The sequence below is a fragment of the Mauremys mutica genome, chromosome 4 (genome assembly GCF_020497125.1).
Source record: "Mauremys mutica isolate MM-2020 ecotype Southern chromosome 4, ASM2049712v1, whole genome shotgun sequence".
Lineage (NCBI taxonomy): Eukaryota > Metazoa > Chordata > Testudines > Geoemydidae > Mauremys > Mauremys mutica.
In genome coordinates this window covers 55,455,692-55,481,820 of record NC_059075.1, presented here as the reverse complement: position 1 = coordinate 55,481,820, position 26,129 = coordinate 55,455,692, and the positions used below count along the sequence as shown (strand labels likewise).

Here is a 26,129-nt window from a genome sequence, read left to right as displayed (position 1 = left end):
GCTTCATCTCCATTGACTTCACTGAGTGTTGAAGGCACTCGCCATATCTCAGGAGGCACTCAGCACCTTTCAAAGTTGAGCCTTTTGTTGGTTTCTGTTTTGTTCATTTATGCAGTTGGGTCCATTGATCTGTGTGCGGAACTTGCATTGATACTCCTTGTGCAGAACTAGGACAGGCGATAGCCTTTATATTTTTAAAATACCAAAACCAAACAAATTAGATATTTATATTCAATTGACATGTCTTTACTTAACAGTATGCATCCTCCTGGAATTTATCATAGAAATTCACCCACTAGGCTTTTTAAAGTACGCTTACGTTTTGTGACACTCAGTTGTGCTCAATATTTAGTTCTGTTATGTGCATTATCCTGCTGAATGATCAAATTAAATTCAAACTAGAATTTGAATGTCTGCAAACATTGGCAAGGATCTGCAGCTAAATTTAGATGGAAGATTTTCAGTGTCTGTTGTTTTTCTTGTTCGTTTTAGATGGGTAAATTGTAAAAGTGTTTAGGAACCTAACCTGATTTTTTTTACCCTCTTTGTCTAGGTTTGCAAGGCATGCCAGGGGACTGCGTCTCTCAGGGTGGTCCTATGGGTATGAGTATGGCACAGCCAAGTTACACTCCTCCCCAGATGACCCCACACCCTACTCAGTTAAGACATGGACCCCAAATCCATTCATATTTGTCAAGTCACCCCCATCACCCAGCCATGATGATGCACGGCGGACCCCCTACCCACCCTGGAATGACCATGTCAGCACAGAGCCCCACAATGTTAAATTCTGTAGACCCCAGTGTTGGTGGACAGGTTATGGACATTCATGCCCAATAGTATAAGGGAACTCAAGGGAAAAAAACAAAAACAAACAAAAAATCAAACCTATTTTAAGACTTTTGAACTTTGACCAGATATTGACACTTAAAACGAAATTCCAGACAGCTGTGATTATTTTTTACTTTTGTCATTTTTCATCAACAACAGAGGACCAATGAGAAAAGAACAGAAATGTGAAATCATGGGCTCACTGAAACAATTATGTCCATGTAAAGATCCTCTGAGGGGAAAAAAACAAAAAACAAACAAAAAAGACTCCAAGAGTTATAACTACTGTAGTATAAACATAGGAACTAAGTTAACTTGTACATTTCTGTTGATCACTCCGTTATGTTGCCTCAAATAGTTTTAGAAGAAAAAAAAATCCTTGTTTTCCACACTATGTGTGTTGTTCCCAAAAGAATGACTGTTTTGGTTCACCAGTGAAGTCACTATCCATGAAAGACTACAGTATATTTCAGACCAGTTTTGGCCAGTGAAAAAAGAATTACCCTGGAGATGAAGATGAAAAGCCTTGCTGGGTCTCTCATCACTCAGAAGACAGTTCCAAGAAGGCCTTGCCATCCCCTGGTTTTGTTCCTTCATAAATGTGTCCTTTAGTTTCAAACAGATCTTTATAGTTTGTGCTTCAAAAAACCATTTTTTGGACTCTTCTTCAAAGAGCTTGCAGGTGAAAATTTAAAAGACAGAGCAGGAGCTTCTTCCAGTGGTTCTGAGCCTTGGCTTTGGACAAAACAAAACTAAAAGTTGGGCAGCTTTCCTCAATGAAAGAAGTTACTAATGGTCTTTGCACCAAACCTAGAACTTTATCATGAACTCAAAGCTTGGGAAAAAAGCAAGAGAATACTGTAACAAACTTCGTACAGAGTTCGGTCTATTAATTGTTTCATGTTAGATATTCTATGTGTTTACCTCAATTGAAAAAGAAAAAAAAAAGAATGTTTTGCTAGTATCAGATCTGCTGTGGAATTGGTATTGTATGTCCATGAATTCTTCCTTTCTCAGCACGTGTTCCTCACTAGAAGAAAATGCTGTTACCTTTAAGCTTTGTCAAAATTTACATTAAAATACTTGTATGAGGACTGTGACGTTATGTTTAAAAAAAAGGTGTTAAGTCACAAAATGCGGTAATAAATATTTCATTTTTGATTTTTTGTTAGGCTTTTGAGTTTTTAATCATGATTGGGAAAGATGGCATTTGCTGGGCAAAAATGTCGAAGATGGATTTCTTACTAATGATTCTGAAGAAGGGCTGGTAAAATCAGAGACCACAGCACACATAGCATAGTCTGAGGAGACAACATCTGAATTTGCACATTTCTACTGAACAGACACATGCACAGACACCAGGTCAAAAAATTCAAATGTAGTCTCATCAGATTATACTTTATGTAGCAAAAGCAAAAATGATCAGGTGGATGAATTGGGAAAATGTAAATTTAACTTTTGAAATGTAATTAGATGATCCAGGTCCACTGAGGGGAGGAGGATTTGTTTTAACCAAAATAATACAGACATCTTGTGCTCTGAAACTACTAAATGGAAGGAAAGCATGCTATGTTCTAGCTCTAAGCCATTACAGCTGGAAATTGGACCTCCCTCCTCTGCAGTGAGTGGGAATTTTCTCATTACTTCAGTGGTAACAGAATCGGGTCCCAAGAAGAGGGACTGCTATCTCGGAGAATAAAAATACCTTAATTATCTTTACTTTCTAGGAAACAACTGTCACTAGTTTAAATATTTGTAATTTTTTAACTGTCTTCCCCATTTCCCCCGTGTATTATTACCTTTGGAATGTTGAAAAAGTCTTAACTTCCCAGTTAATGTTTAATTTCTGAACTGAGTAAATCCTTTGCTGCTGGGAAGGAAGGAAGGATGCAAGTGGAATGGGCGGGAGGGTTAATTTAGCAATCGGTCCTGCTTTGTAGCAGACTTTTAAGGCATTCTCTGAAATTTAGAGGATGGGAGATTCCACATTTGGCTTTCATTCTTTCTGTCCTGATTAAAAACGCCCCGATCCTTAATTCCTGTATGAAACGCACACCCTGTCCTCCCGATTTCAAAGTCTTTGATTATTTTGATGAGAGAAATCACAAGAATAAGAATCCAAGTGGAGTTGTCTTTGCATCACAAAACGAAGCTACTTATTGTATCCGATTTGCTATCATTTTCCCCTCCGATTTGAGGAGGAATATATATATATATATATATATATATATAAAGATCAACGAGATGGTTTTTTTCCCCTAGTAAACTGTTATTTTTGTAATGAGTTAAATATTTGTAATGCTGGTGTATTTTCTCGCTGGGCTGTAATCTGCGGGAGTTGTGTTGCTGGAATCCAATGTAAACAGATTGCTTCAATCTGAGGTTTGCTATTTAATATGGAGAGTTCCGATTTAGGTGCATTTAAGAAATGCTCAGTTGTCAAACCTTAAAAAAAACGGGAATAGTGTTTTGACAGCGATATTGTGTGAAAGGAAATACTGTAGTCTGAATAAAATTGCTTATGTTCTGAGAAACGAAGGGTAATAGAAAAACTCCTCTTGTTTTGCTATATATGTGTGTGGAAACTTGGCATATAAATTTCCACTTCTTTAAAAGATTCTGGGGAGAAGGCTGCAGTCACCTCACCCCCAAATTAGAGCTTTTCAGACTGTGCGCTGCAAAAGGAGAAGTGGGAAATGATGTCCGTGTCTGTGCCTCCTTTCGGCAGAGTCCTGTCCTGACTACAAGAGGAAATGTTAGTGGAAATGCTTTATATATGTCTGGCCCGGAGCTGATTTGCAGGGGTGGGGGGAAATGTGGCAAATTTATCTAGCAGCTGTCACAAGATGGAACCTGTGTTTTTCAAAGGATCCAGTCAGTGGTCTATTCCTACACAAGTTACAGATCAGTCGTGCACTCCAAGCATTTGACAGGGCGAATGAGGGCCCTCACTGCATTGCCTTTAGAACTGGGAGGATCCCGTAAACATTTGCTTAACTTCACCTTTCATTTTGAGAGGCAACCCAGTGGATCGAGGACAAATCCCCAAATCCCGTCCTTTATAGGCGTGTCCCTGCAGGAAGCGTGTGTTGGCTTGGACGGGAAGGATTTCACGCGACTTTGCGGTGATATCTCCGCCTCGCAACTCTTCACAATTACGATCCTGGTTGGAATCAATGGCAAATGTTGTTTTTAAACACTTTTTTTAACACGCCTTCGGGGGGGGGGGAACCGCACAGCTCCAGCAATATCGCTGAGCAAGCTGCTGTGGAGGTGGAATTCTGATCCGGCTGGGGAAACCCGGCATCTTTGTCCTTGGGGCGGGGGGGTGCTGTGCTGAGAATAGAGACTGTTGGGCAACGCGTTTGAAGGCCGATTTTAATATTAATCGCTTTGGTGGAGAGAAAGAGACAGAAGGGAGGTTGCCCCTCTGCGACAGTGATGATGGATGACCCAGCACCGCCAAACAACTCCGCCCCTCCATCCTCACCCAGTGTCAAAGCTACTTTACTTGCAGCTTTAGGAGTAGAATAAACACCCTCGCCCCTTCTAACGCATCGATTTGTGGATCATTATGAATCAATTACTGCTCTCGATGGGTTGGTGGTGGCTGAACTAAAACGGGCTGTGGATGCGGAAAGCGCTAGAAAGAAACAGACCAGTCCTTACAGTAACACTGCTACTACTAATAATTAGTATTAATACTAATTATTCAGGTTTGAGCACTTTCCAAAGAGACACCCCCCCCCCCGCCGCTGAATTGTTTGCTGGATGGGACCCACTCTGTGTGGTAGCTGCTCAACTTAATAGAAGGGCTCTCAAACGAATGGGTTTTGCATTACACGCAATTACTTCGAGAAACAGCGACATATTCGCACCGTACCGCCGCAAACGCCGCCGTATTTATTTTGTATTTAACTCCTCAAGAGACACCCACTGGACTATAGAAAATGGGCTTGTCCCTGCGGCCGCCCAGAGGCCAAGTACGGGGAGTTAGCGAGGCAGAGTGGCATTTTCAGAAGGAGGTTTCAGTGGGGAGGAAAGTGTGTGAAGTTGGGTTTCTCTCTCTGTTCCCATTTGTAGCAGTGTTTGAAGACCTCAAGGTGTTTCTATGGCTACCTTGTGTATGTGGGAGGGTCAGATGTGGGGGTACCCAAGAGAAAAGGCAGCTCTTGGGTGATCATTTATCAATGTCACCCACATAATGATTCTCTCTGCAGCCTTCTATTGATGAGGATAATTACATTAGCTCAGAGTGACTGATCAATGAAAAACCACCAAACAAAAACTTCTTTACTCTTCTATAATGCCAAAAAACAGATACAGAAATAAGATAGAAAGCCAGGGCGGGATTTCCCCCTTCCTTTCTCTTTACCAATAGATTTAAAAAAAACAAACAGCGGAAAGTAAGAAAATAACATTAGATCTATTACATTTAAAAGGAGGCTACAGTTTTGCCTGTGAAAATGTTCCCTTCAAATCTGTTGGCATCAGTCTTTCCCTGGTAAAGTATATCATTAGTTTGAATATGAACTGCTGCTTCTCTGCTGGGAGCCAAGTTCTCGCCCTGTACACTGGTGCTGAGCGTTCCGAAAATGGAGCCTGAGCGTTTGCAGCTACGGGGAGGGAAGTGGATGTAAATAATTTTCCTTTCAAAATTGCTGTTGTCTCCCTCGTTGTCAGGTTTTCTTTGTTTTGAATCACTTCTTAAAGCCGCTCTGCTGAAGACCGAACGTTGTCTCCGTAAGGCGCTGTAATATTGGTGAAAGTTTGCAGTTACATTGCGATTTCGCTCTTTCTAGAGTTAAATATCAAAATTTTCTCAATTAAAGCGAATTTTAATGCTTTTACTTGTGAGTTGTTAAAGGCGCCGTAAATTTTATTATAATGCGGCCAAGCTTCCGAGCACGGCCAGCGGACAGGTTGAGGGGTTGTTGTTATTGTTGTTTTCTCTCCAAAGGGCCTGCATCAGAAAGTCGATCATTTTAAATAACAACAAGGCAAACTGATGCGAAGAAAAAATGGTTAGGGACAATACCACTTCATGACGCTCTCTCCTTTCCATCTTGTCCTGTGTCTCACATGATCCCGCGAAAGTGAGAGCATCCTGTTTCCTTAAAATATTTCCAAAGGGCACCAAAAGGGTTACTTAGTTTTATTTGGATGAAGACTAGAACATTGTTGCATTTAGCAGCACGTGTTTTGTGTCCCCAATTCCTCTTTCCCATCCCCCGCACAACACTGATGGAGTCGAGCTGAACACGCATTTGCTCCATGTGTGTCTATACAATATCCTAGGTGGAGACTACATTATTGTATGTGTTACATGTAATGTGCATGATAATTAGCATACAGTGTTTACAGATATATCTTTAAGCACACAGCCTGCTAATAAAGCAATTATGTACATAGTAATGAACTTACATTTCTAAACCAACTTGTAAACACGCCTCAAAGTTAACATTTGAAAGTAAATGCAGATCTGGACGAGGCTATTTTGCACATCTTTTGCAGGCCTCTTAAAACAAATATTGCCAAATTTCTTGTTATAAAATCTAGTTTAGGCGCCGGATTCCGATCTCATTTACATAGGGTTAACTCCACCATTGACTTGAGAAGCCGGCTGGGGCTCTGAGCTCACCAATAGCCCTTTATTGTCTAGAATTGCCCCAAAGGTGTTTAACATTTCTTAAATTAGATCCTAGAAGATATAGTACAAACTTCTTTGCTACGGTGCATGCTAGATCTAGATCAGAAAGAGCCAGAGTGGTATGCATTTCTTATTTCTAATATAGTCGAGCTAGCTACAAAATTGTAAGGGGGAGGGCTAGAGAGAAAATTGAAACAATTTCTATATTCCAAATAAAACTACGGCATTCCTAATATTTACCAAACTGGTATTGTGTAGAAATCCCCACACTGTGCTCCGTATACCGGGAGCAAACAACTCCCCTGGCCATCACATAGACTCCTCAGATAATCAGTGTCCCAAATCACTTAATCAAGACCCCTACATTAATAATGGGGTCTCTGAGTTTCAGTGACGGTTTAGGTTGTTTATTGAGCCAAGTTCCTTGCGTTACACACATTCACTCCTAGAAAAGAGGACGAGGTTGCCACTCAGTCTCGAGTGTCTGGGTTATAAATTCAGTGCGAGGGAGAAAACAAAGGCATTATCTAGTTCTCACCAACCAGGTTTTAAACTAGGATCTTACTTTGTTGTACAGTCGGATTTGTCTGGGGGAAGGCGGGGGGATGGAACCCATGCCGCTGGCCTTTTCCTGCGGATCCGGGTCCCCACCACGGAAACCCATTTTCAGATCTATGAGCCCCGAGTGACTAAACACCCACAATTACTATGGGACAGGGACGAGTGGCAAAACCTGAATGGAACGCAGCTTTGGCGTTGGGTGAAACTAACGATGTGCGGCTGCTTTACCCTTACAGGGAAGGAGGAGGGGGGGGAGCCCTTTCTGATTAATAAGTAGCAGGCTAATGTTGAGGGCTTTTTCTGCCCGATTGCCTTTTTGAATTAGAGCCGATTTCTTCACACTTCAATAGGGCCTGTCTCTTTTAAAATGACTGACAGATTTGTTTCTCCTTTTTTCTCTCTCTGAGACTTAATGATGTAAATTTTCTAATTAGTTAAATCGCGTTGCTTAAAGGCCTTAATATTTACCGGGCAAGGAGTGAGAGTTCTGAGCGGATCGCTTAAAATAGCCAAAGAAATAACGATAGGCTTTTAAAAGGGGGAGGGGGCAGGAGGGCTTTTAAAAGGGGGAGGGGTGATATAACGTAAAATCAGAGGTAAAGTTCAGCCTGGAGCTTCTTCCTTCCTCCTCCTCCCCTCAAACCCCGCTTTTATTTTTCAATCAGCTAAGATTTAATTAGGAGCCCTCAGGCCGGACGATCTGATATTTTCTCATTAGTTTCCCATCAGTAGTCTTGAGTGTTAGATTGGCTTAAAGGTTGTCAACATTTGACCAATTTTATTTAAGGAAAAGAAACTGCGCATTATAGCTCCGGGACCTGAGATCTGAAAATAAATCCTGCCCGGATCAGCGGAACTAACAGGCGAAAAAAATGTTGACAATTCATCGTTGTATTTAATAAGTTGCCGTTGCATAATGTACAGCGCGCAGGGAGGGAGAGCCAGTCCCAGGCAGGGACACCGGCACGGGCTGCAGCTCGCCCGGCTCAGGGGGCTCCACCCTCACCCAGGAGTGTGAGAAATACCCGGCGGGTACCTAAGGACCGAGCAGTCAGACGCGGCTGGGTTACAAGACGTGAAACCCAAGTCGAGGAGCTGGTTAGGGTTTGGAAACTGCAGCTTTTTGCTGCTGCTGCTGTTGTTGTTGTTGTTCCAGCGCAATGAAACAAACCTTGTGGTTACTGCTCCTTTAGCCCAGACACAACATCAGAGCGCCCCCTGCTGGCCAACTGAACAGAGCGCCTCTGGTCCGCAGCACAGACTTTTCAAGCAAAGTTTGCCAGTACCAGGGAGATTTCCTGTCAGAGCTCAATGTTTAAATATATGTGTGTGTGTGTGTATATATATATAAGAAAGGACACTCTCTGTTTCCCCCCACGCCTTCCTCTTGGCCTCAGGGGATTATAATATAAACTGTTTAGGAAACTGCCATTTAAAAAAAATACAAAAACTTCAGCTCTAAAAAGGGGGAAATGTTGATAACAAGGATAAATATACTGGTGTAGCTGCTGCGGTTTAGTTTGTGTCAATTTTCCTGCACTCGCAGAGAAATACAAACATATAAAAAGTGATCTTATCGTCCTGGGTTAACGGTGGCACAGGGAGAAGAAAGGCAGGTAATATTTTGTGTCCCCCCGCTATAGAAAAGTTAAACCCAAGATGTTACAGAATACCGAGAAAATACCTGTGCCAGTGAGCAAGTGGTTACTGCTGTAGTCGAGCTCTCATCCAGGTAACTGCTAAAACTTGTCACCTAGCTCCTTGATATTAAATGTAATTATACACATACACTCCCTCTATATTCATACCCTGGGTATGTGTGTCCCTACACCTACCTATACAGCATTGTGCATAAGCGTTCGGTGGGAAGCTAAAAATGACAATGAAACATGACAAAATAAGTGTCACATTTTCCCAATCATTTATATAAGCTTACGGTTTCTGCCTATTAAAAACAGCAAAATCAGCTCTACTAAGAACCTGATGCTATTGCATTCTAGGGTTGTTATTTTTTGTTTGTTTGTTTATTGTTTTGGTTTTGTTTTCTTATTAGCAATGGCTTTTTCGCACATTTTGTTACTCTTGCATGCACACACACACGTTAGAATAATTAAGCCTAGTCATTTTTTTCTATAGGGGCTGTAATGATCACCTTGAACTAATATCTAAATTGTTATTAGCACCATCAGCTACCGGGAGAAAACGACCAGGAAATTCAGCGGTAAAGTGGGATCCTCAGGTAACAGCAAAAGCACCTTTTGTGCTCCTGTAATACTCAAAAGCGCTCAGACAGTGGGCAGTTGCTTTCCTGGCAAATTATTCTCCATAACTTCGTGCGGGAGAGCAGACGCTTTTCTTCTAATGCGAGAAGAATGTTGGGTTTTTTCAATGTCTCCTTTGGAGGTGCTGCCGGTTCAGTGGGGCGGACTCAATCCGGAGTGGAGCAGGCAGCCCCCGGTGGAAAACAGTGACATGTTACAAAAGCAAAACACCATTTTAAAGCCCCAAATAAAATCGTAAATCACTTGTGTTAAAAGAGGCACCAGGGCCACTGTGTAAACTGAGGTACAGTTAAATATTTATAGTGTAAAGGATTATTTTGTCTATTTTAGAAGAAATATCAAGTTCACTTGGTTCAGGGCTCTGTCTACACAGAAATACAGGCACAACAATGCCCTGCAGAAGAGCTGAAGGGTTTGGATCGTGGCAGTAGCTCCCCAAATTTATTTTCGTTTTTTTAAATGTGTGTGTGTAGAGGGGGGAGGAGGTGGGGAGAGGAATATATAACTGAACAGCAGAAAACACCTTTCTGGAAACAAAGGCAAGGAGCAGCATTTCAATTGCAAATGCATCAGCTAGAGACCAAATAACAGTTGTGGGAAGACACTCATAAAATTAATGTACCTTACTTTAAAAAAAAATCAAAGGCTTACTACGGTTACCTCGGTGCAGCTTAATAAAAAATTAGCCTTACTGACAGTCTTGTCAACATCTTAAGTAAATTATCATAGCGCTGGTCTTTGGAGAAGAGACCCTACACTTCTTGCTAAAACACCTCCTATCATTAATCTTAAACCACTTGAAGATTATGATGGAAAGAATGGGATCACTAGCCATTATCATCTCAAATTGCTGTTAAAAAGTCCGCTGTTTATTTTTGCAACCAAAGCAAATGTATCTGGGAAATGCAGAAGAGGGAAGAAAGGAAAACACAAGAAAGGCAGAACAATTGAGGCGAATCCTGTTGCAACCCCGATGATAAACACATGGAAAAGGCTGTTACTGCTCTTTGGATTGCTGGAATTTGGGCAGACGTTAGAAAAATAAACAAAGCGATGGCTCCACATCAGCTCTGTAAATGCAATGATACAGTCAATGGAAGGTAACTTTTTTCTAAATTAATTTTCCTTTTCCTGAATACTAAATATTTGCTTACCTCCGCATCGACCAACTGATAAATACCAGAGCTATTTAAAAGCTACTTACACCTTCAAGTGCTCATTTTCTTATACAAAATAATTTTCTTTTTATTGCTGTCTTTTTAAATGTATTGTATGCTTTTATAATAACAATAAAGTCTATACTAGCATTTATCTATGATGATCCTACACACTTGAAAAATCTGCTCCCAATGAAATCTTTTCAAGAGGGATCTATGGTTTTATTGTAGTCCTTCCTGTTACAATCTGATTCCACTTTAAATTGCTTTTTTTTTTACAGCTGGCAAATAAAATACTCTTTTTGTTCAATTAATTCCAGGATTTGGCATAAACGGGGCAATCTGCTGTGTTCCAATCATTCAACCTTAAATATTATCCGCGTACCTTTGCACCTTAAATGAATGCACAGTTCGAGGTGAACGGTGCATGTAGCTGAACACAACCAAAATGCAGATTGTAAAGTCCTTCTTTAAAATGCAAAAGTTCACAGGAAGGTTTAACAATACGACGGGAAACAATCGACTCCCTTCCCCAAAGACAGAGAGAGAGAGGAAACACTAAAACCTGAGGATGCAAATTAAACTAAACTAGACCCATCTCCGTGTTTGGCGAGTTGAATTTTCCTGTTGTTCCTACGAGAAATCCATTTCGATATCAGTGTAATAAAGAGAGAGGTAGGTGGCGGGTTTTTTTTTTAAACGGAGACAATATTTTTCTCTTGACGTTAAAGGGACGCATACCATTCGAACGGAAACTTCTGCCTTAAGCTCTGCCCAGGTACGTGTAGCACAGACAGACAGCTCCACCGCCCGCTCCCCCGCACTGCCCCAGCAGTGACCTCAGCCCGGAGATGCAGAGAGGTGAGAGGTGACTCTGCGAGCTAGCGCAGACCTGGCCCTTTCAGAGCCATAGCGTGGAACTGGGGCTAATCAGTCCTTTACTGGATTAAAATATAGAGACCAGAAGGGAAGCCCCTTCGTTGCAAAGAACATGCACTGGGAACGAAATAGCTTTATAATGAAGAGAATACTGTCCCGAGCAGACGGATTTAGCACTAACAAACAGTTTTGTTAAGGTAAACTGTAAAATTATATACACACTGTGCCGCTAGATCAGCTAGACATACACCTCTGTATGCGTGTGTGATCATATCTAGCTATTACACACACTGTCGTGAAATCAGGTTATAAAGTTACAATACAGCAGGGAAGAACTGCAGTCCTAGATGCTGTGCAACTGAGATGTGCACACGGAGTAGGTTGCGGAACACTCTGCACTGGCGTGTTAAAATAATTGTCTCCATATCTAGAGATCCACTATTTACATTATAATGCACAACTAAGTTACATAAGAAATCCGGAAAAGATTGGCAAATTGGCTACACATTTCCAAGTTATTCATTTCGCTCTAACGTATGGAAACAGAGAGAGAGAGAGAGTAATAACTCGGAAACATATACATTATACACACCCACATACACACAGATAATGGAACATTTGCAAATTGATCGCTTAAAACATTTCCCCTAAAATTAGGAAATGTTCCTTTAGTATTTGGGTACCAGCGATTTTTAATAACCACGTCGAATCAGAGAAGATGGTCAGTTGTCTGGTTAAAGTAATCTGTTCTAATGCAATTATTTTACTAGGTTAATATGCAATTGCAAGAAGAATGAGCAAAGGAATGAACTGGGATGCAATGGAAAATGTTCTCCAAACTAAAGAATGTTGGGGGAATGGGAATATTTGGAGCAGGATAGGAACTTGTAGTGAGAAATAGTTGATTTTGTTGCTATAGTCCTGTTAAAGCCAGGTTACAAAGTTGGGTTTTTTGTTTTCCAGGAAGTAAAACGTTCGTTTTAAACATTAGTAAGCGGTTTCTTGATTAATGGTGGAATAAATTTCAGGAGTGGAGCTAATACAGCTCGGAGTGAGGAAGAAATGATCGTGTACGGTAGCAGCAATATTTTCCGGAGAAATTAAACAGACCCGCAGTTCAGGTAAGCTGCTACACGAAACTATTTTTAACTGAACAAAAGACTGGGCAAACAACGTCTGACGTCAGTGGCCAGCATCCTCAGCTAGTGAAGGAGAGATACTTAGAGTGGAAGACGAGCTTATCTCGCAGAACCTTTCTTCTGCCCCCTTCGCTTCCCCACCCCAAAATGCATAAAGGAGGCAAAGCTCACTCAGCATCGTAGTTCCTATAAATGCGGAGGCTCTTATGAAGCACCTCTTGGTTGATCCCGCCTGTGTTAAAGAGCAGCCTCATAGCCTAAGGGGGGGGGGGGATTGTAAACCGCGGAGATGGGGACTACAGAAGCGAGGCTAAGGAGACTTGAGGGAGGTAAGGGTTAAAAGGTGATGTAAAGGACAGGTGTACCAAAAAGCTCTGCTGAGAAGTGACAGCTGTTACTAAAAATATTTTGCAACTTTTGGGACTGTCAAGAGTGGAAGTTCCTTTAGCCCACCAGCCTTTTTCCTCTATGTATCTGCAAAGGATCCGAACCCCCTAGTGAGCTGGATTCATTGTTAAGGGTAGGTCTAGTTGTGCGCCTGGTTTATCGCTCACACACACATCTGCTCAGGAGACAAAGGCAAGTGTATTTATACTGCCCCTCCCAGGAGCTCCCTGAGTGAGTCCCTTGCTCGCGAGTCGCGACCACAGACTGGAGTAAACAGAAGAGACGTTCCAAGTTTAGCGATCAGAACAAGGCTAGGAGGAGCTTGATTTATTGTGAGCCCTATTCGCAGGCACTGTAAAGGCTCGTGATCATTATTTCCTAATAAACAATTCCCTTCATACCGAGCTGTGCTCCAGCACTGAGTGACTCACTCCTCTGTCCTGCCTGGAAGGAAGGATTGACCCCCGGGGCTTTCTAATCTTGTAAACTTTGGAAATCTCCTCACACTGTTTGAAACGATCATCGCTCGCTCTGTCTGTTGTGCAGGCGGCCCGAGGGCTGAACGGGTTTCCTGAAGCACCCGGCTGGGGTGCTAAGGGGTCTCGAAAGGTTAGGTTTTCCTAGCTGCTGCCCATAGTCTGCCACGCCTTGCAAGGAAGCCTGACGTCTGGCGAGGGACGGGTTGATCAGGGGCTGGGGGCTCTTTGCCAGGGAGGTTGGAGTAGGGTGAACGCAACTGCACGCAGTCATTGCAGGCATGAAACCTTGCAAGCTCTGGGCGAATTCTCCTCGCCTCCTCCCCCTGGGCTTCCTGCGTCTCCTCTGCCTCTGCAGCCAGAGTCAACAAGGGGCCGTGATTCGTTTGGCCGAGTTAGTTAAAATAAAGAAACCCACGAAGATTCACTGGCGAGCAATGCCGCATCGACCCGAGAAGCGAGGCTGCTCCAGTTCCTCTTAAAGGCGTGAGGGCTGCAGCCAAGCAGAAGTCAAGTCACACTTGTTGTTTGATTAAATTCAAACTTCCTCTTGCCCTGCCACCCGGGGGAAGCTCACGCACCAAAGCCATTGGCGATCGCTACCCCTCGCTGATCAGCCCTTTGCCACCCGACACAGAGCAGAGTGGGGAAGGGAGCTGACACAGCGAGCTTACGGGACACGTTGGGAGATGGCATCAAACCCGCTCAGCTTGTTCATCTTCTCCCTCCGCTCCGATCTGAACAAGGATGCAAGGAGAGGGCTGCCACAAAGTCCTTTTTCTTTCCCATTGGCGATGGGGATTGTTAACCCAAATAAAAATCCTTACAGCTGTCTCCTGGTGAAGATGCAATTGCTGTTATTGCCAATCACGATTAGCAATAGTTAGCCCAAAAGCATGAAGGATTCAGCTGCCAAGTTATTCTGAATAACCTGTTTGGAACAGGCAACACAACATTAGGTCTAAACACAAACTAACTGCAAACTTCCAGTAACAGAGCTCTTCAAAGAGGATCAGATTCCAAGTAAGATCTTAGCTCCTGGTTCCTCATGCTAAGGTTTTCTCTCAAGTATCTTAAGCCTCCATTATTATTTTTTCTTACATCCGGTATTTCCCCCACAAAGGTCTCTGCAAGCATGAAGTAGCAACTAAGCATCTCCTCCAAACATCTTTACTTGTTTACTCAGCTCTCTCCATTTTAAATACAAATTAAACAAACTGGACGGATAATGCAGTCCCAGAGCCAAGCCAGAGTTGCTCTGTTTATACTCTGAAACTCATCCTTAGGCCCTCTGAATTGGGAAAGTTTAAATGAAGTGTAACTAGAAGGAGGTCACAGGTGACTGACAAGTTCAAGCTACTTATCTCAATTATCAAATAGTTTTATTTCCAAATTGTGTTCAATTTGATTTTCCTGCCTCACCACAAATTAGCTTAGAAAAAAATCAAATGAAAGCAGACAATTTAAGCCAAATCCTGTAAACCATTATTTATTTGTAAAATCATTTTTGTGATATATACTCCCATTAATGGTTATGCAGTTGCCAAATCTTTCCAAGTGGATTTAGAAATGTAGCCATCAAATTATTTCAAAGGCAGGACTATTAGGGACAAAAATAATTATGAACTTTCAGAAGCATTATAAAAAATAAGTTTCTGAATGTTGTCTCTTTAAATTTCACTTAAATTTTGGTTTCATTTAAGCCTTGAGGCACAGTAGAGAGATATTCAGTGTCTAACAAGGAATTTGGAAAATAATGCTCAGTACCAGAATAGAGCACAATTTCTCCATAAAATATGGATAAGGAATCAATTCATAAACACAAATACCCACTAGAACTGAGTTTTAATGTAGCATTTCATATGAAAATTTTTATATGCATTATTTAGGAGATAACAAAAGCTCTTCAAATCAAGGCTTATACAGTCACATCTGGGTTTTTTTCCCTTCTAATTTTCATTTTTTACAGAAAATATTAGGAAAAAAACTACACTGCCCCTTGTTACCATATATATTAACTGTTACCATCAGCTTTTAATCAGCAACATGTATATTGCCTTAGATTTACAGAATCCATTCCATGTTGCTTCTTTCAGAGGACAGTGAGATGAGGATACTATCTTTATTCAGTTGTAAGATTTGATGTTAAAAAACAAAAGCATGAAAATATTTATCTTACCATTTGTTTTAAGTATATATAAGTACACACACACTGAAAGTGAAGTAATGAACTTTAGATGACATTATTTGAGCAATCAGACAAATCAGAACACAGACCTCTCCAAATAAAAAGTGGTTAGAGTGAGTTCACCTACATTAGACCCAGAGTTATCCCTAACCAAAGGTATTCTACTTGGGACATTTAGTACATTTTGCTGTGTAAAGTTCTATCCCTGCACTGTCAGTACAAATTCTTTAGGCCTTCCAGTCTAAATAAGCCATCTCCAGTAATCAGGGAAAGATTAAAAACCTACTCTCAGGTTTCTTCAGATAGTTTGATATAATTCTTTTGCTAACCTCATTTTATTTTAATAATACAATTACTCTATGATCTAGATGAAAGGATAAATATTGAAGAAGCCTCCTTTGTGAGACATATTATTTTCCAGTGTACACCAACACAGCTTTGTCCTTTGAATGAAAAGGCAGACAAAGTGTTTTCAAAATAGAAACACCTAGGATTATTTTGAAAAACATAAGCAGTTTTTTAAAAACACTTTGGAGTTTTCTGAACAACTCTGATGTACTCACATTCTTATCACAACTATTTTTTTTTTACAATTGTAAGTGGATATTCAAGCTAAATTGATGCTTTATGTATATCCTGTCTCAATTTGTAAAACTATTCTCTGGAAGGAGATAATTTGAAAAAAAAATACAAAAAAGAAGAAACGATACCACTGACAACAATTTACTTAAATTCTCAAACCTTGAAATTGATGCATCTCCTATCAATCATAGTCAGAAGATACGGTAAAACACATTCAACATTTGTATATCAAAAGTGGGACTAAAAAAACCTGTTTTGTTCAATTTAAACATCCTTCACCATGTTGTAGTTTTATACGCCGATATTGATGTGTGCACTTATTACAAGCTAGATTTCTCCTTTCAAACATCCGTAAGGTATTAACCTCACAAAATTAAAGTACATGCCATTCTACTGTACAGATGTTTGTTCTCACTGGCTTACTGACAATGAAATATTTATTAAATAGTAATATAGAGATATTGACTTCTCTATTCTGTCAATATGAAGACTTGTTGATCTGTGAGGTTAATATTGATGAGGCAGAGTGAGGCAAACATTTGGTCAGGAGGGTAAATAAATTCTGATAGTGACATAAATAAAACTTAGTACTAATATGAAAACTAACCTCTTTTGTTTTTATTGGTTACACACACATTAGTGCAACCTATCAGCATGTGAATGCATACAGCCATATCGTATGCTTACACCAATGTCAACACTTGACACTAGTTTTGTACAACATAGTCAAAAAATGTCTGTCAGAGGAATTTAAAACTAAGCTCAAATGATGCCAAGCACTTGCGGTCTTTAGTCATGCTGTGTGTTCATTTCAAGCAGACAGTGTTAGTTTACAAATAGAGTAGTTCCTTAAAATACTACTGGATGGGCTCTGTTTATGTCCTCAATATTCTTCATATGAAGGAGACTTCTGTTCCTGCTTAAGAATAGCTTTGAAAGAAAAATAGGATGAGCTCTTCTGTCAAAATATTATTTTTGTTTGTTGCCTCATCAAAATGTCAGTAGAAGTCTCCCCTCCTCTCTTTACCCTCTGCCACAGAACACAATAGCATACAGGCTTTGAACAATACCAGAAGCCATTTAACTTGATGGGTCTGGCAGAAGGAGCTACTATTTTGTTCATTATTTTCCTCAGATTTCCCTTCATTCTATTTAAGAGAAGCTCAGTGCTGCTTATTGTGGAAGAATCTACTGTTCCATCCATCAGGCGTGTCTCTCCCATCTTATATTATAAGATATATTATATTTTAATCTATCATATTTATGTGTTGGAGACAACGTGTGTGACTTGCATCTTGGTTTTCTGGGTAGAGATTAAAGTTATACAACCTAGTATTTAAGGTGATAAAAGATAATAGAGCTGTGGACAGAAAAGCCACAAGCAACAATATTGTCAACCTTCAGATTTTTGATCACTGCTGACGGCCCTGATCCTGCAATCAGATTTACACAGGCAGAGCCTGGCACGCATGCAGAACTCTGCTGATGGCAGTGCGGCTCTGCACAGGCACAAGGGTCCACTGCACTGCAGGATTGTGGCCTAACATATTAAAATAATACTTTAGCAGCCCTTGTGAAATGAGATGGTGCTCTCAGTCCACTTCACAGTGTAAAGGTGTTCACTCACTCACCAAATCCCACCAGAACTGGGAATGGTGTTGGTAGCCTCAGCAGAGAAGTCAAAGCTTATGGTTATGAAGATAGCTGTTTATCCTCTCCCCTCTGGTGCACCCTCTGAGTTAGAGCAAGGGCACTCTGGTGGGGCAGCATGGAAAGTTTGCATTGTCACTATCTGTACTGTTCCTGCTCCAGGGCAGGCAATCTGTCACTTACTATACATGCACACCTAAATATATTAGAAAACAATCACAATATAAGATCAGTCAGTTAGCTCTTTACGACTTGTCCTTCTAGTATTTCTGAATGATGTGCTTGCATGTGTGCAGGGGGCCAAGAATGTCTTTTCTTTTCTTCCTCCTCATATTTCAGTCGTCCTCACATCCTTCTTACCAGGAGGGCAGTATCTCTGGTTGCTTTCACCTGACCCTGCAGAACCATGCAGGCCGATCCCTGTGTCTGCCAGAGTGACACTAAAAGTCAGTGCGGTTCTGTGCAGGCACAGGATTCTGCCCACACAGTTGTCTTTGCAGGACTGGGGGCCTAAATGTTCATCAACAGTGTTGGGTCCAGCAAGCTGGACTGAACTGGTTCAGGGCCAGAATCTGCTACCTTTCCTCATCTTGAGTAACACTTTATTCCATGAGTAGTCTCATTGATTTCACAGTACTACTCAGCAAGAGTCAGGATGGCAGAATCTATCCCTCGGTGATTTAAGAACACTTTGGGTGTCTTGTTGCTGCTCCCTGATAGGGTTGGATATTCTACCCATTTCTGACACTGGGCCACCTATTCCCTGTAGCAGAATCCCAAAAAAGGTTACTCTTAAAATCTGCTGATTGGTGGACACCGGGACATAGTTAATGCAAAGTGGGATTTTCAAAAGCACCTAAGTGATTTAGAAGCACAAGTCCCATTAATTTGCAATCCGTATGGGTGCAAATGACAGTCAGGGCAGCTATGATTTCAGGATCTGGAATTTGGGCTTCAAAGTCACGTAGGTGCTTTTGAAAATCCCATCCATAGCAATTTGAGAAGCTGTACTCTTAGGTGTGTTAAAAGATGTCACCAAATAACTTGGGTATTTCTGGGTAACAAGAGTACTTGACAGATACTGGCAGACAGCATATAGTATTCCTAGGCTAACTAGAGCATTCCAGTCCATTCCCCTGCAAGGCCAGGGTATATTTCCTCAGAAGAGTACATTAAGATACCAAACCTATACTTGAACTGCCTGTAGTTTCAGTGCTGTAGGTCTAATACCTGGATTTCTTATGGGGCAAATAATAGATGAACAATTGCTCTGCCAATGGAATAAGCTGAGTAAGAGAGAAAAGTCAATAATAACTAGAGGGCCTCCTATGTCTAGTTGCACATTTCACAAAACGGATTGCATGTGGAAGAAAGGCAGCAATTGTGTAAACCGGGTATAGATAATTCCCATGCTGTGAAAACCTCTCTACATTAAAAAGGCTGGTGGAGTAAAAGGTTACAAGAAAAAAGGTAATAAAAAAAAATCAAAAGAAAAGGAAATCAAAATAGGTGCCTTTGCAAGTAAAGAAGCCACTCTGACATGGTGGTCTTATACACAAATTCATTTGTCTTTCAGACCCTCTGCTCTTGATTAGAATTCTGATGCCACTGGAGGGGGTTACAATTTTGTTGAGTTTCTAGATCTCAATTGTGCTGTCAAGGGGTCATTCTTTCTGGTAATAAGGTAGCTAGTGGCCCCTGGGAGAGAGGGAAAACAATTGACTCTTGAAAGCAGAAACATATACTGAAGTCTAGAGTAGGTTTTTGGCAGTGTACCAGGTCTATTCTCATAGCATTTATCATTGTAGCAATGAAAAAATTGTGGGAGTTCTACAGACAGTTGAAAAAGGAAAAAAGAACACAACAACAACAACAAAAACTAGATGTAATTTATTTTGAAATTGTATTTAAGAGCAGGTTGTTTTTTGTTTGCCACACTGTTTGTTCACTTGTTAAAGATGTGGATCTCATTAAATAGAAATATGTTGCTTATTTTAAAGCAAATGATTATCAAATGACTATACTTCAAAACATTTTCCCTTTAATTTGAAGTGAAGTCATTTGAGTTTGAAACATATGCCCTGCTAAATGCAGAATGGCTCTGTTGCCAAAAAAGACAACTTCATGCTGAGTCCACTGCTTGCAAAAACTGGTGATTCTGGATGTCGCTGATAGTATGAGTCTTGGCAGTAAGTCTTTACAGAGGTCAGTATTAAAGTTTCTCTTATTACCACTAGTTCCTTTTGATTCTTTAAGGCCAACACTGAAGTTTTATCTATCATCATACTAAACCAGAACAAATGAAACATTGCTTTTGGTTGGGTTTTGATGTATTATTCCATGCTGTACAACTGAATAAAACTCACTAGTTGGCAAACAATTCACCCTGAGATCTGGATGAAAATATTTTCTAAATGGTTAAGGTTGGCTTTGGTTCACAAACCAGCCCAGTGGGCAGTATCTGTATCTCTTTATTAGAGTGTGTGTGTGTAATTTTATATATATATATATATATATATAACTATTGTCACCAAATGTAATTTAAAGTAATCTAACTTAAACTAGACTTAAAGGATTTAAAATGGCTTTTCAGATTTATTATTACTATGATTGACCCCAATTCTGCAATTGAGAGTGTGCGGGCAAACTGTTGTAGCCACATGCTGTCAATTATAGGATCAGGGCCTAAATCATGTTTCAACCAAGGATCTCGAAGCACTTCACAAAGGTTGCTGAGCAGTATAATTATGCTCATTACATTGAAATGGAAACTGAGGCAGGAAGAAATTAAATGATTTGGCCAAGAGCACACAGAGAGGTAATTGCAGATGTGGGAATAGAATCCAGGTCTACTGCATCCTGCCAAAGTTCCATTCACTCCCTTTTCCTGCATGCCTATTCTCTGCCTTCTTCCAAGGGCTGGGGTGGGGGAGGAGAAAAAACCTCATCAAGCAGCCCCATTCTTACACTATTACTAGCAATGTATAGATAGCTCAGTCAGAGAAGTAAGGAGTCATCTTACTGTCTTTTACGTCCCTAACCACAATCCTGCCCAGTTATGTTTTTCTGTCACGCCTTTATCCGGGCATACAGAAAATAGAACTAATCGTTTTCAGTTCTATATTTACTAAAAGGTAGCATTAGCCATTTATTGATCTTAAGGCTAGAAAGAACCATTATGATGATCATCTAGTCTGGTCTCTTGCATAACCCAAGTAATAGAATCTCACAGCACAGGCCATACAACCTCACTGTCATTGTTCCCTGCTTTTTCTTGACCATCTTGCTTAAAGGAAGCAAATAAAATAAAAGTTATAGTACAGTTAACAGATTGATTCTCAGGCCATTTTTGGAGAGCTCTCTTCTGCTTTCTTTTTCCAGTTAAAAATCTACCGGTGATACCTCTTATTCTGCTCCTCGCTATGGATGATTTTCAGCCTAAGCAGTTTCTTCATGGAAAGAGGTTCCTGGAATTACCAAGTCTTTTAATGCAGCTGTTCTGGTATTCAGTAAATTCATCAATCTGGGAAGAAATATTGGCTGCTTCTTCCCAGCATTATTCCCAAAGGCGATCTCTGGATGTTGGTTTGTTACCTGACGAAACCTAGATATGCTATGACCTGAATCCATAAAGGGACTTAGGTTTTGTGATGAACGCGGCAAAGAGTTCTGTGGCACCTTATAAACTAACAAGCATATTGAAGCATGAGCTTTCATGGGTGAATACCCACTTCGTCAGATGCATGTTGATGCATGTTGAGCATCACAGTGCCTTTTCAGGTGTCTAGAAAATTATTGGAACAATGCTGTGATCCACAAACCCCAAGTTTGGCACCGAACTCTCTACACAGTGAATGGGAGAGAGAGGTTCCTTAGAATGAGATCCACAAAAACTAGCATGCTAGGCAGGGCATCGCCTAAACTAGCCAATGGGAGTGCCAATGAGAGGCATGTGTCCCAAGTCCCTCTCCGCTCACAGTGATATGCACCTTAATCTGGGCTGCAAGGAAGCGCCTTTCTCTGCTTGAAATCGACAGCCGAGGACACCCGGAGTCAGACAGCTTAGGCACCTATGCAGTTTCTTGTGAGAATGAGTTAGGCATCTGTTTCCTTCCACACAAAATGGGGTGGCAGGGTGAGGGAGGAAGAGAAGGTGGTGGTGCCTATCTTATCACTTTTAACATAGTGGTTAGAGCACTCACCTGGGATGTGGCAGATTCAGGTTCAATTCTCCCCCACTTGATGGAGAGAAAGGATTTGAACAGGGGGTATCCCACCTCTCAGGAGAGTGCTGTAACCAGTGGACTAAAAGTTATAAGGTGGACATACCAACCCCATCATCTCTTCCTCCTTGGCCAGATTCTGAATGGAACCTGATCCAGCAGATATGCTCAGAGGCCAGCTACTGGATCAGGCCCCAAGGGTAAAACAGGCACTCTTCTACTTGTCTTCAACTGGTTCATGGATTATGCTGAGGCATAAGTGGGAGCTAGATGTCAAGATGCCTAGAGTAAAGCAGCAGTGCATGTGCCCAGAGGCAAAAACTTAGGCACTTCAAGAACTTTTACAAAAAAAACATGGGCACTTAGTTTAAGGCAGGGGATTTTGTGGATCACAGTGGTGCCTAAAACTGGGACGTAGGTACCTAAGTGGATCTGGGCCTATGTAACTGGTTTTATTCAGCACATCGAGAGAGTTCTTTTGATTCTGTAGGAATTTTTCCACCATCCCATCTGATAGGTCGCACCAGTGTGGTACGGACTTTGCTGAGTCCCCAGATTTTATACATTTGCTCTGAAGATTTCTGAATCAGAATTATTTTCCTCATCAGAATGAAGTTAACATGTTATTCCAAATCCTGCAAAGAACAGTTTAAACAACATTTCAGCAACCTTGATGCCTTCTTGGTTAGTGATAGGATGGACCTGATGTTCTTCGCTAAAATAATGTCTAGTAATCAATAACTAATAAATAATAATACTTTGCACTTCTAATCGCTTCCAGTCACTTTCCAGATATTATTGATGTAAACCACATTACTTGCCCCCTGTAATAGACAGAGAAAACAATCTTTTTTTTTTGTTCCCCCCCCGATCTGGAATCCAGTCAGGAACTGATTTGCCGAAGCTCACAAAACAAGTCTGCGGTAGGACAAAGAACAGATCACAGCATTCCCAATACATCTCTACCCCAATATAATGTGACCCAATATAACACAAATTCGGATATAACACGGTAAAGCAGTGCTCTGGGGTGGCGAGGCTGCGCAACCCCAGGGAATCAAAGCAAGTTCGATATAACGCGGTTTCACCTATAACATGGTAAGATTTTTTGGCTCCTGAGGACAGCATTATATCAGGGTAGAGGTGTACTTAGTCCTGCACATTAAACACCTGACCATACCTCCTACCTCCACAGTCAGGATGTCAGTATCTAGGTGCCAACATAAGTGGTGCTGCATCCATGCCACTGGCACCTTGTTCTAGTCTTTTGAGACCATATCCTCAGCTGGAGCAAATTGGTGTAGTTCCACTGATGAAGATTTCAGCTGAGGAGCTGGTCCCTGAGCCTTATCAGTTGGAGTTTCCCATTACCAGTAACACATTCCTCATGAGACCTGTTGATTCTTGTTGCATCCATTAAGCTTTTGCAGTGACACTAGCTGAAGCAACTATGTCTCAAGAACACCTTACCCCATAGATTTCTATTTAATAATGACTGGCAGGGAAGGGTTTTTATAATGGGCTTCCTGGAGTTCTATAACCCAGGGTACTGGATTGTACCACCCACTTTAGGAGCAGGAACATTATCTTCAGGTCTTTTATTTTAGCGTGCTTATGGCCATAGAAGCTAAAGGCTTACTTACAATTTTAAAAAATAATTATTCCATAAACCCTTGCACAGTGTTCTGCCATCGGGAACAACAAACGGACAGACAATTAAAAAAAATACTGAAGTCAGACATAAACTAAAGCAGAGAATAATATCTTCGCGACTGTGAGACAAAGCTCTGGCAGATTGTCAAGGGGAATTAATTATAAAGCAGGACATTCAATGGAGCTAGTCCAGGAACTGATAGAAAGAGCCTCTCAGCTCATCTTAACCTCCATGATGGGTCACAGGGTAGGACAGTCTCTCAAAACGGCTGGGTCCCAAACCATTCAGATCATTACCAACACCTTGAGTTGCATCCAGAAGTTAACAGGAAGCCAATGCAGAGGCTTGAGCAATGGGGTTATGTGCACATAGTGATCTTTTCACTCGCAAAGCAGACAGCTGTATTTTGCATTATCTGCAGCTTTTGGGTAAACATAATGTACCAAAGCCATTCCTGTTTCAATTCCACTAGAGAGGGATAACACTAGGGACAAATTTGGCTTATTAGGTGACTGTGGTCGGGTGGTGGGGAGAGGGGAGAGAGAGAGAGCCATTACCAGCACTGTTACATGAATATGAGCAATTCTTTATCCATGGTTTACAGACAGTCTTTAAGAACATTTTCCAGGGGGAAGGAAGTGAAAAGGGATGCAAAATCACTCCACCAAGATCCATGTCTAGAAGGGACTCTTTGTATGTGGATCGCTCCAGTTGCAATTGGCTACGGTATGTAAACCTCCTGTGTGGCACTCTTCCCCTCTGTCCTGAATCCCTCTACCCCTCCACAAGCCTGGGAATTTACATATGGTCCAATGCTCACCTGGGGAGAAATTTGCATTTCTGCCACACATGTACCCACTTTCAATCTCAGGGGCCAATGGTAAATCTGCTGAAAAATTAATGGCGCCTGAGGCAGTGTGCTCAGAGGTTGGTGTGAAGGAACAAGTCCTCCAGCTGATTCCCCCATTATCTACATATAATTCATTCCAAACCCTCTGCATCTTCCTTGAACATCAAAGGGAGGCAGCTCTCCCGCTCCTGTGAAAGAATTCTAAGGAAACCTCCCTCCCTCCACCTGTCAGGAAGGACCCTATCCAAGAAATTTTCCCATAGGAGAAGATAACTCCTCCCCACCCCTTGATGAACCATTGACATTCTAATTCTCCCATGACTATGCTAAAGAAAAAAGAAATTGGTCTGATGTGCTGTAATTTTTATACCCACTAGACCAATTATCTCCCAGGGCCTCATAATTTCAAGAGCTATTTTAGAGTTTCAGAGCCAGTTTGAATGATCAGCTTTCTTCAACAGAATTAATGATGTAAGTGATCTGTTGGTTGGTCAATGGCCAGTAGTTCCTTTCTGAACATCAGAGAAGTTAACTATGATATAAAACTACTCTCTGTATACACCTAAGACAGTCCTGTTCTAATCTTTATAACACTAGCTCTTGGGTCCAGAGGAGAGTTATCTCAAATGAGTAAGTGTTGTTGTCTAAGCCTGTTACGGTTTTATGTGACATGCTACATTATCACAAATGTGTGGTGTTAGCCATTCTACATTTTCTATAGTGATTTCATGAATGGGAATGGGGATTGTAATTGTTAATATGAAGACACAGTGCAAGTCTTTATGCAATAGACCAAAGTTCAGTACTGGCATAAAGGGGTATAACTTTCAGTGAAGTCAATGAAATCACTCACCTCAGCACTGAATTCGATCTGATATGTAAACTTTACAAGATATTGTGTCACAGATAGTCTCTATCAAAGGCTAAAGCACAGGAAATATTTGGATCTATTTGAAATGAATAGTAATAATAGTTTCAAAAGAGTAAACCCCTGTAGGCCAGGTGCATGCTTCTGCTGCTACTGACACTAATAATCTTCTGCCAGTGGATCTTCTGTTGCTGGTGCCAATGTTTATGCTCATGAGAGATGGGACAGTTGCTTGATTCGAATCTTCAAATGCCAATGTGAAAACGTGTAACAGAGTATGTCCATAGTAAAGAATTGTGATGAGCAGATAATAAGAGGTGCTGTGCAAGTAATAAGAGAGCTAGTGATCTGAGCAGAGGCCTGTGAATCAGGGGTTTAGGTCTGGCTTTGCCACTGACACACTGAGTGACCTTGGGTAAATCATTAGCCTGCAATTGCAGGAATTGTTTGTTACATGGCACTAATCCTTACATACCTCACCGGGTTCCTATGAAGCTTAATTCATTAATGTTCATAAAGCACACTGAGATCTTCAGACAAAAGATGCTATGTAGATGCAAACCAGTATCATTAATTAACCATTAATACAAACATTGTCTGTGATATTGCAATCCTGAAGGGGACATCTTAAAAAGAAATAAACTTCTGTATTTTATCTATGATGCTGGTTCCCAAAACACTCTAAGGAGAACTGAGTAGGATAAGAGTGGATCTCAAATATTCATATCTATATACAGAGAGAGATAGAGATA

At 41.1% G+C, this 26,129-nt stretch overlaps 1 protein-coding gene and 1 long non-coding RNA gene across 16 annotated transcripts in view; both read left to right on the top strand.

Annotated features, from left to right (window-relative positions):
• MEIS2 (Meis homeobox 2) overlaps positions 1 to 1,992 on the top strand; it is a 180,897-nt gene extending 178,905 nt beyond the window's left edge. For 8 of the 15 annotated variants that reach the window (XM_045015795.1, XM_045015798.1, XM_045015799.1 and 5 more), the window contains one exon: positions 554 to 1,992. In XM_045015795.1, coding sequence (XP_044871730.1) covers positions 554 to 840 — 287 coding nt within the window. In that variant the 3' untranslated portion in view covers positions 841 to 1,992. The remainder of the gene's footprint in view (positions 1 to 553) is intronic. The other 7 variants (XM_045015804.1, XM_045015805.1, XM_045015806.1 and 4 more) reach the window with 1 other exon arrangement.
• Positions 1,993 to 10,141: 8,149 nt separating this feature from the next.
• LOC123369821 lies at positions 10,142 to 24,305 on the top strand. The gene is made up of 3 exons (XR_006579148.1): positions 10,142 to 10,424; positions 12,389 to 12,481; positions 24,264 to 24,305. It is a non-coding gene; the product is annotated as an uncharacterized LOC123369821 (long non-coding RNA).
• The last annotated feature ends 1,824 nt before the right edge of the window (positions 24,306 to 26,129 follow it).